A 12,182-nucleotide genomic window follows, 5' to 3' on the forward strand; every position below is an offset into this window, starting at 1 on the left:
CTTAAGGAATTGTTTGGTCAATAGGCTAAGAATCGTATACCTTTGATATGCCTGCTGATGATTACAAATTTGTAGAATCTTTTAGGCTTGCATCAAAATAAATTAAGCTCTACCTATAAACAATGATGGACTAAATCAAACTATATTTCATATTAATTGGATAATTGATTCAAAGTATCTATGGAAAATTTCAATAGGTTCCACGATCTTTATCGGCCAAGTGTCATGCGATTTGAGGTGCAGTCATCCAAAATCGTCACCGATGGGCGTTCATCCAAGACCAAGAACATCCGTTCGCCGGCGAATATAAAAGCTGCTATCCCCGCGAAGAATTGGCCAAACAAAATGCAGGTGCTCCATGTGCAATTGTTTATTTTGGCAGCAGTTGTTGCGGCTTTAGTACGTGGTCATGCGGTGGAGAAGGAGCAGCCGGCGAGCCACGGTGCGTATGAGCGACACTATTTAAAGTACTTCACTTATTTGTGGTTTTACTATATCTGCAGCCTATGGACCACCCATACACATTAGCTCGGGTGTACTCCAGCTAGCTCCGGATACGGAACAACCCCATCTGCTGCTGGTGCCCAGCTCGTACTCCACGTCACTGGGAAATCCCTGGCCGCATTTCTATGTGGACACCTTGACGGCTTCGCACCTGCCACATTCAGTGATTCCATCGATACCTTCGATCCACGAACCCCGCATCGTGGTCAATGATAATGTGGACTTTTCGCAGCTCAAATTGCCCCAGCATCAAGTTGTCCACTCCCACGGCCGTTAAATGGGTTCATTGCGAAACAATTTATAAACTATCATAAATAACTACTTTTCGGCGGTCTTATTACTTTAAGTTAAGTTTTTTTTTGTTTTCAATTTATTATTCAATAAAATTGCTATAAAATATATTGGGTTTTTAAGGTTGACGAATACTTGGACAATATTCATATGTGTGCCACATTTTTAAAATATGTAAAATTTTAATTGGTTATATTGGCAGCTTTTGTAATTAATTAAAATCCAGGACATCTTTTTAACTTAATTACATTTTCATAAATACTTGACCATGTTTTCATATAGGCTGTGCCCCCAAGATTGCTTTTCAATTCAATTAAACTTACATTTATTTTAATAATCGTACAAAAAAAAAAAACATTTTTAGAATAATAAAATCTTTGAGCATTTTACTAGGTCTTGGGTGCGACTATCACAGTCTTAGTAGAGATGCTCCAGCTGGTGGTGCTCCGCCAGGTGGTGGTCGTGCTCCGCCTGGTGTTCCACCTGCTGTTCGAGTGCCTGGTGCTGAATGTGGTGCAGTTCGTGCTCATCCCGATCCTTGAACTCGTACAGGGTGCTGTAGCTGAAGGCGCCCTTGCCATGATCGATGCCGGGCACAGCCTTGTGGTCCTCGTAGTGAGAGTGCAACTCGCTGGCCTCGGCGTACTCCTCGCCGGCATCGCTGCTGCCGTAATCTGCCGGGAAGCTCTCCTCGCCCAGGTGATCGCCCAGTGAGCCCAAGTGATCCGCCTCTCCGGAGGCTCCGAACTCGTGCGAAGATGAGCTAAAGTCCAGCTTGGACAGGGCTTCGCCGCCAGTCAGACCGCCGGCGTAGTGGCCCAAGAGTCCTGCCGAATGGACCACTGCATTGGAGGACACATCATCGCCCAAAGGATAACTTTGGATGCCTAGCAGCAGCTGACACAGCAGGATCATCAGTTTCAGGCGATAGGTGAACATGGTTGGATGTAGTAGAAGTGATTTAACCGACGCGGCGAAATGTTTCGAGTCAACTAATTTACTGCTACCAACTGCATTGGATTTTATATGCTCGGAGCACTCACATTCGACCGCAAATACATGCCGCATTTTCCTGCATTTTCCGTCGACTTTTGCACACAGTCTTTTGTTTTGTTTGGCGAAAAGCGAAAAACACAGAAAAAAAATGTTGCAACGGACATCTGCCTGCTGGCCGCTCGTTCGGCTGGAGCTGATAATTTGCTGCACTTACTCCGCATTACGTCGACGTCTAAGTGGCGGGGCCATTGAAAAGCCTGTTGCAATGGTGCGTATACGTAATAATTTTGGTCTTCTCAATTATTTTTTGGCTTTTTGGCCATCAGGCCCGTTCTCGGTATATGGTCCATTGCGTCATCTGTGGCATCCCTGTGGGCCTTAACCCTCCGCCTATTTGCACATGAGGCGGAAGCTCGCTAGATTTTTGGCACAGGCCAACTAATTGGGTTTATCAACAGCAAATAGTGGAAGTAGAATGGCAAATATAAAGAGTCATTCACATATACGAGTATGTGCGTTGAAGGTGTATATTTATCGGCCCAAACAATGCAGTGAGATGTGTCCATTGTGCAAAGTGGCCAAAAATTGCAATTAACTCATTGGGAAACTGTTTGGATAGGTACTTTTTTTTATCTTTATCAAATAGTCAAAGATGCAAAGTACAAACTAATTTAAAATTTTAAATTGCAAAAAGGATATAAATACATTGCCAAAAATGTTCTCTAAGAACAGCATCTGTTTAATAAGTCTTGTTGTTTATATATTTCTCTCAATAGAGAGAGTAGTGACTTATAGTGACTTATAATCAGCGAGTCTTACATAAATCTTTACCTCAAACTGACTCCAAATTATAGTCTAATGGATATAGAGCAATCTGAATTGATTTCGATTTCATGAGTCTCTCGACTGCAATTAAAAGCACAAGAAGCCAGCAGAGCGAGAAGTCCGCGCTCGATCGCCAGTAGTTTTCAAAAAACCCACAGCTCCATGCGTCTGACATGCTCACCCATATTCCCATTCCCAACTAGATATGGGTGCTATATACTCCATATATGGAGCGCGAGTGCCTGGAAGATTGCAAAAGGTGGAAAAGCGAAACAAAACCGCTACCAATGTTCATATAAACATTTGCCGTCAATTCAACGCGCTATGTGCGAATAAATTTCCAAAAACTAAAAAGATCGGTTTGTAACGAAGTTCGGCTGCTCTCATTAAATTAATAATAGTATATGAATCAGTAAATAAAATCAAGAAAATAAACAAATAATACTAGCAACAAAACTTTCCTAAAACACATCTGAGAATATTATCTGAACAAAGCATATTATATTTTGAATGATATACAGTTTATTTTAATTACCTATTAAATGAAACAACTGAACAATATATATTTTATTACATTATTATATTAAGATATGACATTAAAATTAATTGGAAAATTTCTTATTTAAATGGTTATTGGCCATAGTACATATAATCATACATACATACATACATCATACATTCTCTAGTACATATCATCTGATTAGGATTGACATTTATAGCGTTTTTTCTTTGGGTGTAGCTCGGCATTTCTTCGAAGTCGGCCAGTGTGAATAATTGGGCAGTATTAATCTGTGAATCCACCATCCAAATGGCCAACTGGAAGCGCTCGCATTTGGACTATTGGTGCTTCTGATTGCCATGTTGCTGGTTGCTGGTTGCTGGTTAATAGTTGCTAGTTGCTGGCGGGTTGCGTGCCGGCAACATCAACGAACAGCAGCAGCAACACCACCAGTGGGGCTCACAAATTACCAATGTAATAGCACCGCTTGTTTTGTGTTTAATTTTGATACCCCTTAAGTCTTTGAGTAAGAGGGTGTACTGGATTCGTTAAGAAGTATGAAACAGGTAGACGATAGCATTTCGAATGTGGATATGCGTTTTCCTCGCACTATTTAATAGTTGAGCCACTCGAATACCTCTTGTCATAATTTTGTATTTTTTGCCTTTTGTTGATTGAGGGGGCGGTGAGTAATTGGGAGCGGTGCAATGTGGTTATTAGGTGGCTCACTTTTTGGAAGTCGATGCAACATTTCCTAACGCAAAATATTTGCTAGGAAATTTTGCGATTGCTACCTGGATTTCGCAAGATCAAGTAGTTCGTGAGGCTCGGACACGTGGAAGGTGGCCTATATCGTGAATTCGTGTCTTAGAATAACACAGTTTTAGCTCGGAGAGTGATAAATTTTGTTTGGAATGAATGAAAAGAAATGTATATATATGTATACATATATATACATATTTATCTCACTTGGCCTTCGTATAAAAGGCCAGCCATGTGTAGGTGTTTTTACAGTACCTTCCGGATTACCATGTCTTCTTCGATTCCAGTGGTGCTGGTGGTGGTGCTTATTGGGATTTCTGCGTCCATTAAGGCTGATTCTCTGATGATGACCTCTTCTTTAACTCCAGAGATTTCGAAGTCTGATACATTAAAACCAAACGTGCCGCAAAATGCGGAAAGTTCAGAGGATACAGATGCCTTCGAAACTAACGTCTCTAATGAACATGATCCAGGTGATGCCTTAAAGGACTCCAGTTCGCCGGATGCGGATGTTTTAAGGAATAAGACAACTGAAAATAAAGCCGAGAACACAATGACGGGACTTAATGATTCTGAAAATCTTAACTTGGCACGGCCAGCGAGTTCATATCAGGAAGCGCTGCTCAATCGCCTGCAGGATCAGTTGAATCAGTTCGTTGTTGGCCTGCCCCTGGACTTGGGCTTCTCCACCTTGAACTATATATGCAGCACCATTGTGGATCTCGGAGTGGTGAGGTCCAAGCTAATACCGGATATGTCGCGTATGAGTTTTCTGCTTCGATCGAGTGATGATTGTCAGAATACCAGTATTCCACTGACGCAGGCGGAACGGTTATGGAACACTACCGGATTTTACCAGGATCGACCCACTGTCTTGTTCATCACCGGCTGGACAACAAGCATTAATAATTCCAATAGTGGCCCCGTGGCAAAAGCTTATCTTTGTCGCAATGATACCAATGTTTTGGTAAGTCGGTATTTAATCTATTCATCTACAGGTATGAAAAGATTCATTGAATATAAAAACATGCGGATAACACTTGTATATCACTTTCAAGTCATTACAAATACACCTCTACTTAGATTCTAGATGCTGCGAACTTCATAGACACCCTGTATACATGGTCTGCCCTAAACACAGAGGTCATTGGAGATTATCTGGCCAAGGCGCTCCTCCGGCTGAATACGAGCTATGTGACCAAACAGTTCCATTTGGTGGGTCACAGCTTGGGCGCCCAGATAGCCGGCTCAGCGGGCAGAAACTATCGACGATTGTCTGGGGGACAAATCCTGAAGAGAATCACCGGACTGGATCCGGCTAACCCATGTTTTTACGATGGCAATGAGCTGGAGGGTCTGCGGAGTGGCGATGCCCGATTTGTGGACATTATCCACACGAATCCCGGCATGTTTGGCACATCGAAGCGTGCCGGCGATGCTGACTTCTTTGTCCAGGGACGGATTCCCTTCAAGCCGGGATGCGAGAGCCTTGACCCCATTAGCTGTTCGCATCAGAGAGCCGTGGATTACTGGACGGAAACGGTGTATCCGTCGAATGGGAATGACTTCCTGGCCAAGCGATGTAAGCGCTATTCGGAACTCCTCCTTGGAAACTATTGCAAGAACACGAATACCGTGATGGGCTATGCCGCCAAGGCCACGGGTCTGGGCCTGTTCTACGTGGGCGCCAATCGAGAGGAGCCCTATGGCCAAAATGCCAATCTGGAGAGCTACACCAACTCTGCAACAAAATGTGGAGCTTGTGCATGAATATACGTACATGTATTTTAATAGTAGTATTATTAAAAAGAAACGCAATTAAAAAACTGTAACCCACAGCAAAGTCTTATGCTATACTTTAAAGATAAATCCTTTTTACATAGATAGGCTATGTCAACAAAGTAATCTAATATTATTACTAAACGATGATAGCTCACAATTTAAATACAGATCGACTGTATGACTGATCTGTTAATTGTTAGGCATAAACACATTGATAAACAGATACCTAAGGGATTTTACCTGATAATTTCAAGGACAAATCCCAGTTGAGCTCCCGCCTTCCCTCTTCCAAAGAATTAAGAGCTCCGTGATTTGTGTGAGAAATCGCCGAAGGCTGATGTCAACGCCAAGTTAATTCTTTTGTGACGTCTTTTTGTTTGGGGCACACTAAAAATTGTCCAGGGCACGTTGACGGAATGACAATGGCTTGGAGATTGGGAGCCGAGATCGGGGAATACGGAATGGGAAATAAGTGGTGAGCAATGGGCCCGCATTAATATGGCCATTAATATGGCCCTGTTGTCGCAACCGGAGGCACTATTTGATGTTAAGTACGTGAGAATTGACCTTACACTGCAACTTTATATACTAGGGCTTTAAATTTCAAAAATGATTAGAAACAAAAATGAGATATAAGAATTTATTAAAAGGCTTACGAAACAAAAACCCTCAAGTGGCTTTATTGAAATTTGCTTATATAAATACTTTTTATATATAAAAATGTAATTAAATAATATTTAAATTATTCAACTCTTCTATTATGTATATTTTTTATTATTTGTATACATATGTTTATTCCCAGTGTATATTTTGATACACTATTGATGGCACGGGCCATTGTCGGTCGAGTGAGGTTTTGTGTAAACTGAAAGATTGTTTATGCCATTATCAGTTAAGAACTTCACGTGGCGATTGAGGGGATGAAGAAAAATTTGGGGAATTCCAAGACCACCTCGTTGTCATTTGTTTGCTGAGATTAAAACATAATCTGTTTTTAGTGTATGAGAACAATTGAATTAGAGGTCAAGTTTTGTAGCTGATAATCGCTGTAATAGGGTGTTTAACCGATCGACTGGATGCCCCGTTGACTGCATAACAGGGCGTTATCTTTCAGTGCTAATGCCGTCCGATTTGCTTTAGTTTTCGATTAGAATTAAAATAAATGCAGATGAGCTCGGGACATGCGAATGCAGTTTGCTCCGGGCCGGATTTCTCGATTTCTCCCCGAGATGTGGCGAAGGCGACGAATCGAAATGGAAATGGAAACTAATTAAGTGACAAGTGCACCTTATCTGATCGGAACACACATCGATATGGTCACAGTTGACTGGAATCATATATATATATATATAAGGCAATGTGTTTGTCGCGCGAGCCCCTCCCTCTGGAGGCTATAAAAACAATTGTCATTTGGCTTCCGGCATTCAGTGCTCGTTGAGTTTGTGTCCAGGATGGGACGAGTTCCGGCAAAGATGCTAACGCTCCTCGCGCTTCTCCTCCAGCTTCTGGTGCCCTCCATCCCCGCTATCGAGTGGACGCTTCCGGATGTGATCAATTCCATCGGAAATGTGGGCACCAGCATCGTGGATCCCAGTCTTCTGCCCACACCCCAAGGACTCCTCGATGGCAGCAAGCAGCTCATCGCGGGATATCCATTCGAGTTCGTTTCCAACTCCCTGAACATCATTTGTGAGTATTTATTTTTAGGTCCATGCTATACGGCATTCGAAAAAGTATTTTTATCACAAAAGTTAAAAAATACACTTAAAAATATCGAGTTCTAGAAAACACATAAGTTTTAAATGCAGAATTACATTTTGATTAATATATATAAGCTATTAACTGAACAGTTTTATATAGTCATTCCAAAACAAAATATCTAAAATAAAAAAATTAAAGCTGCTTAAAATAAATTACTTCAACAATATTTTCAGGCTCCCAGGCGCTGGCTTCAAACAAAATCAAGTCGAAATACTCGCCGGATATCAATAAAATGAACTTCCAGCTGCAAACGGCGTGTGAAAAGAAAAACTTCCCACTAACAAATCCGGAGTCCATGTGGAAGAGTCCGCTTTTCGATGTCAAGAAGAAGGTCGTCATCCTGGCCACCGGATGGACCACCACCGTGAATGGATCCGATACCATCGAAGTCTTCTCAAAGGCCTACAATTGCCGTGGCGATGTCAACTTTGTGGTAAGTGCAATCTATATGAATTAAGTTTAAAATTTACCAATTAAACCTTTCAATCAACAAGTTTGACATATAAACATTTATTGTTATTAAGTTTTCCAACTGATAAGGTTCAGATCAGATTAAATACACTCACAAGCAGGTTCAACTCGTTAGCTCCGGACTTAATGTAAATGATTAACATTTTATTTCACATTGCACATTCAAATTAATGCTAATATTAAATCCACGGGCTTAAACGTTCTCATTATACTTTGAATATCCTAACACCTACTGGCATAATACACAGCTTATGCATATATGTACATATATCTAGGTTAATTTGTTGAAAATATGTCATTACAGGCGGTGGACGCTGCTCGTTTCGTGGATACCCTGTACACCTGGTCGGCCTTCAATACGGAGGAGATTGGCGAGAACATCGCCCTCGGACTGGTGAAGCTTCTCGATCTGGTGCCGGTGGAGAATATCCACCTGATTGGCCATAGCCTGGGCGCCCACATTGTGGGTTCGGCGGGACGGCACCTGCAACACCTGACCAACCAGACGATACCCAGGATAACTGGATTGGATCCGGCCAAGCCGTGCTTTAACGAGGGTGAAGCCCTCTCTGGTCTGATGCGCGGAGATGCTCACTTTGTCGATGTGATCCATAGCAATCCCGGGGTGCTGGGCAAGCGGGATCCGGTGGGCGATGTGGACTTCTATCCGGGCGGAATGAGCCCCCTTGCGGCAGGCTGTTTCTCGGTAACCTGTGCTCATGCCCGGTCCTGGGAATATTTTGCGGAAACCGTTTTCCCAGGAAATGAGCGCAACTTCATGGCCACTCGCTGCAATTCGATATCCAGACTGCGCGACTTCCGCTGTCCGGGCGACGAGGTGCCCATGGGATATGCGGTGCCGCAAAACATTAAGGGCAACTATTTCCTGGAGGTCAGCGCCTCTGCACCGTTTGGCATGCATGCCTCCGTTGTGCGATCGGCCCACTTGGAGCATTGCGGCCTGTGTCCCGAGTCCACGAGCACCACTGAGGTGCCGAGTACCACAACCACGGGGAAGCCGGGTTGGTTCTCAGGATAAGGGGATATCGTCCAATAATCTATCCTAAGCTAGCAATAAGCCTTGTTTTTTTTTGGCTCAAACCGATTGCGGTCGATAAGCAATACACAACTTGCCTTCTAAGCGTTGACATTTCAATTAAATTTGTGTTTACTGTGCGTATGCAAAGCCCAAAACGGAAAAGGTAGCAGGCTCACGAACTTGGAATACCCTACGTATGTGATAACGAAGGATAATGGTAAATGGCATAAGCATACTTAAATAAATATAAATAAACCAACCAATATTGCTTAGTCTTAAATCATTTGCTAAGAAGCATTGAATCGTTCAACAATTTCAATTTAGCACTACAAAGATGGTAATCACTAATAGTTACATTGTGTGGAGGGCATAATCTTATATTATTCGCTTAATAGAACAGGGTCCATTTTAAAAGTGCTCACACATGTACCTTATAATTGATTCCTATTTGGACGCGTGGACAAGGTAATAATGTACGAACACATTATTGTCACAAATTACTAGGTAAATTATAATACTCCGTGAAAGAAAACCGAAAGATAAATAACTTGTGGAAAAGAGGCCGCGGTGTCGCCATTGCCCCAAGCTCATGATTGTTGGCTGTTGACTGCAGTTGTTTTATTTTTTGTTGGCCATTATCCGAGTGGCGCCCAGGTACAGTGGGAAAATTGCACTGCCAGTGGAATTGGATGTCATCTGGTTTGTGTTTGTGTCCAGATGAGTTTTATAGCGACCTGAGGTCAGCCGCCTATGTTGGTGAATGTTGTCGGGGAAGTGATGATTTCATCTCTATCTGGTATCGATGATGCATGGAATTCTAGAGCACTTTAATGGCCTAGATGTCCTAGATGGAATTGCATATCTATAGCTGAAAAGTTAACTATCTAGCTCAATGGCAGCCTTTGCTCCGTAAACTTGTTGTTTATAGTCCAAGTTATATTTTAGATACACATATCAGCCATCACGTAGACATTGATTGAGGTTTTGTTCGGGGCTTTCCCTTGTCCTTCGGACGACTGTCAGGATCAGGAAATGCCATCGCCAAGATCCAGTTACCTTTCGAGCTCATCTTCCCACTGTGCCACTCGCTGTTCGGGTTTTAATTTTTGTTTTTTTTTTGCCCCCTTCACCTGGGATCTGCATCTGCATCGGCATCTCCATCTCCGTCTTCATAACTATCTGCAAGTGTCTCCGTTTGCGGCTTAAGCTGCCAGTTTGACAAATGACTCACCTGACGCCAACTTCTCGGTTTCAGCTTAAGCTTAATGCTATACTGCGAAAAATACTGCTTAAAAGACCGATAATTTAAAGATATTTCTCTGGAAGCCTTGTAGGGTTAACTTCAAGAGCGTGATGACACTTTAGTGTATAATAATGCAAATAATAATACTTTGTAAAATTCCACGCACACCTTTATTACTTTATATTCAATCTGTATTCAAAACATCTAGTTCTTTCTCGCAGTGCAGGCTCTGCTGCAGTTTCCGCCAGCAGCGAGGCGAGGAAATGATCCATCAAGCGTGTGAGTTATGTACGAATTTTGCAACTTGGCCACATGGTTGGCTGACTTGGCTTGATGGCTACCCAGTTGCGGCTTCTGCCTCTGCTTGTAAAGCAGACCCAGTTGACCCTGGTCAAGAATCGGACGCTCAAAGTGGTTTAATAAACTGCAATTACCCGACCTGGCCGGGCCTGGCCTAGCCCAGCCACCCGCCGCTGGAGATTTATTTTGTGGATTCTCGTCCAGATTAGTCTGGGCCACGCAGTTTGCAGTTCGCCAGTTATTTTTTGCGATAAATAGCGAGTGTTGATCCAGTGGTTACAGCATTCGAGTGCCACACTTCGAGACGCACAGCAAATCAAACCAGGATCTACTCACCGAGTCAGGACTATAAGCTAAAAATCCCAAACCGCACATAATGAAGGTATTCATTGTACTCTGCGCACTGGTGGCCTGTGTTTCGGCCGGAGTGGTCCGATCCTCGGGCTGGGGATCGAATCCTTGGGGCGGCAGCAGCTCCGGATGGAATAGTGGCTGGGTCGCCCAGCAGCCGCAAGTCATCAAGGTCATAAAGATCGGAGGAGGCGGCGGCTCCGGATGGGGCGGAAACTCCGGATGGGGCGGTAACTCCGGATGGGGCGGTAACTCCGGATGGGGTAGCAACTCCGGATGGGGCGGCAACTCCGGATGGGGTGGAAACTCTGGTTGGAGCAGCGGCAACTCCGGATGGAACAGCAATGGATGGTCCAGTTCCAGCTCCAATAGTGGATGGTGGTAAAGAATCGAGGAGCTACCATCTCTAGGAGACGAAAAACCCAAACCCAATCCCAATCCCCTCTCTCCGCACCTGGTTCACAATCCGCACGATTTTATAACATAGTTTTTAAGTACCTTTTTTTTTGTGTAACAAATAAATAAATGAATAAATCAAAGGCATAAAGTTAGCATTTTTATGATGCATCATCTTTGAATTATGGATCGTTAGCAATTAACATTCTAAGCCTGGGAGCCGACTATATATCTGACTGAGCAGTTATTAATATTTTATGCATCGCGCAAATGATTGTGGAACAGCGTCTTGGTGGCCAAGGTGGTGATGCGATTGGAGTTCAGCGGAGATCATCATCATCACCTGGGGGTGGAGGCACTGTGGTTAAACTTTTAGGTTTATAAAAATATAGTCGGTTATTCTTTACAACGGAGCATAGCATTTGATTTTTGCAACTTATTTAAACGATTTATTTAAATCAAATTATTTGGTTATTTGACCTTGATAAAATGTTGCTAAGTACAGCAATACCTATAAAAATAAACGTTACATTCTGAAATCACTATAAAATAAACTTTGTTAGGAAAAGAATCGAGCATAGATAAAATTGTATTTTTTTATACATTAATCAATGCCACAGGGAACTTCCCTCATTTCAACATCTAACGTTTTCGTATAAAAATGAAGGCCGAATTCTATTAACTGTGTCGGATGTTTTGTATTTATTTATATTTTTTAATGAAAATGTAAAATACGGAGAAAATTTGTCCTATACACCAACTTGTTTGTGTCTTCTTATAAACCTTAATTATTGTAACAGAATATTTGAAAAATATAAGACAAGGTTGTAATAACAAGGACAATTAGTTGTAATATATTATAATGTTTTTCTTTAATAATTCATTTTACTAGTTATTAGTATCAATGATATATGCATAGCTTACTTTGCCAGTTTCCAACTTGAACTTCTACCATGTGCGGG

At 42.4% G+C, this 12,182-nt stretch overlaps 5 protein-coding genes across 5 annotated transcripts; 4 read left to right on the forward strand and 1 right to left on the reverse strand.

Annotated features, from left to right (window-relative positions):
- Window positions 1-188: 188 nt before the first annotated feature.
- Window positions 189-882, forward strand: LOC6726249. The gene is made up of 2 exons (XM_002107176.4): window positions 189-442; window positions 504-882. The coding sequence occupies exons 1-2, from the start codon at window positions 226-228 to the stop codon at window positions 779-781; spliced, it is 495 nt and encodes a 164-aa protein (XP_002107212.2). The 5' UTR covers window positions 189-225; the 3' UTR covers window positions 782-882.
- A 221-nt stretch (window positions 883-1,103) lies between these two features.
- Window positions 1,104-1,801, reverse strand: LOC6726250. Its single transcript, XM_002107177.4, has one exon. It carries the CDS (start codon window positions 1,732-1,734, stop codon window positions 1,213-1,215), a length of 522 nt encoding a protein of 173 aa, XP_002107213.1. The 5' UTR covers window positions 1,735-1,801; the 3' UTR covers window positions 1,104-1,212.
- A 2,321-nt stretch (window positions 1,802-4,122) lies between these two features.
- LOC6726251 (phospholipase A1) lies at window positions 4,123-5,716 on the forward strand. The gene is made up of 2 exons (XM_002107178.4): window positions 4,123-4,844; window positions 4,961-5,716. The coding sequence occupies exons 1-2, from the start codon at window positions 4,146-4,148 to the stop codon at window positions 5,645-5,647; spliced, it is 1,386 nt and encodes a 461-aa protein (XP_002107214.1). The 5' UTR covers window positions 4,123-4,145; the 3' UTR covers window positions 5,648-5,716.
- A 1,350-nt stretch (window positions 5,717-7,066) lies between these two features.
- On the forward strand, window positions 7,067-9,193 carry LOC6726252 (vitellogenin-1). Its single transcript, XM_016174082.3, has 3 exons — window positions 7,067-7,348; window positions 7,594-7,853; window positions 8,196-9,193. The coding sequence occupies exons 1-3, from the start codon at window positions 7,111-7,113 to the stop codon at window positions 8,928-8,930; spliced, it is 1,233 nt and encodes a 410-aa protein (XP_016039762.1). The 5' UTR covers window positions 7,067-7,110; the 3' UTR covers window positions 8,931-9,193.
- Window positions 9,194-10,740: 1,547 nt separating this feature from the next.
- Window positions 10,741-11,371, forward strand: LOC27206593 (uncharacterized transmembrane protein DDB_G0289901). The gene has a single exon (XM_016181135.3). It carries the CDS (start codon window positions 10,850-10,852, stop codon window positions 11,207-11,209), a length of 360 nt encoding a protein of 119 aa, XP_016039763.1. The 5' UTR covers window positions 10,741-10,849; the 3' UTR covers window positions 11,210-11,371.
- The last annotated feature ends 811 nt before the right edge of the window (window positions 11,372-12,182 follow it).

This window comes from Drosophila simulans, chromosome X, assembly GCF_016746395.2.
Source record: "Drosophila simulans strain w501 chromosome X, Prin_Dsim_3.1, whole genome shotgun sequence".
Taxonomy (NCBI): domain Eukaryota; kingdom Metazoa; phylum Arthropoda; class Insecta; order Diptera; family Drosophilidae; genus Drosophila; species Drosophila simulans.

What these genes read in the sequence shown, in the direction of transcription:
- LOC6726250 (XM_002107177.4), bottom strand. Translation starts at nt 1,734, where the DNA reads ATGTTCACCTATCGCCTGAAACTGATGATCCTGCTGTGTCAGCTGCTG.
- LOC6726251 (XM_002107178.4), top strand. Translation starts at nt 4,146, where the DNA reads ATGTCTTCTTCGATTCCAGTGGTGCTGGTGGTGGTGCTTATTGGGATT. An exon ending in GCAATGATACCAATGTTTTG is followed by an intron (nt 4,845 to 4,960) that starts GTAAGTCGGTAT and finishes ACCTCTACTTAG; the next exon opens with ATTCTAGATGCTGCGAACTT.
- LOC6726252 (XM_016174082.3), top strand. Translation starts at nt 7,111, where the DNA reads ATGGGACGAGTTCCGGCAAAGATGCTAACGCTCCTCGCGCTTCTCCTC. An exon ending in CAACTCCCTGAACATCATTT is followed by an intron (nt 7,349 to 7,593) that starts GTGAGTATTTAT and finishes CAATATTTTCAG; the next exon opens with GCTCCCAGGCGCTGGCTTCA. An exon ending in GTGGCGATGTCAACTTTGTG is followed by an intron (nt 7,854 to 8,195) that starts GTAAGTGCAATC and finishes ATGTCATTACAG; the next exon opens with GCGGTGGACGCTGCTCGTTT.
- LOC6726249 (XM_002107176.4), top strand. Translation starts at nt 226, where the DNA reads ATGCGATTTGAGGTGCAGTCATCCAAAATCGTCACCGATGGGCGTTCA. An exon ending in GGAGCAGCCGGCGAGCCACG is followed by an intron (nt 443 to 503) that starts GTGCGTATGAGC and finishes CTATATCTGCAG; the next exon opens with CCTATGGACCACCCATACAC.
- LOC27206593 (XM_016181135.3), top strand. Translation starts at nt 10,850, where the DNA reads ATGAAGGTATTCATTGTACTCTGCGCACTGGTGGCCTGTGTTTCGGCC.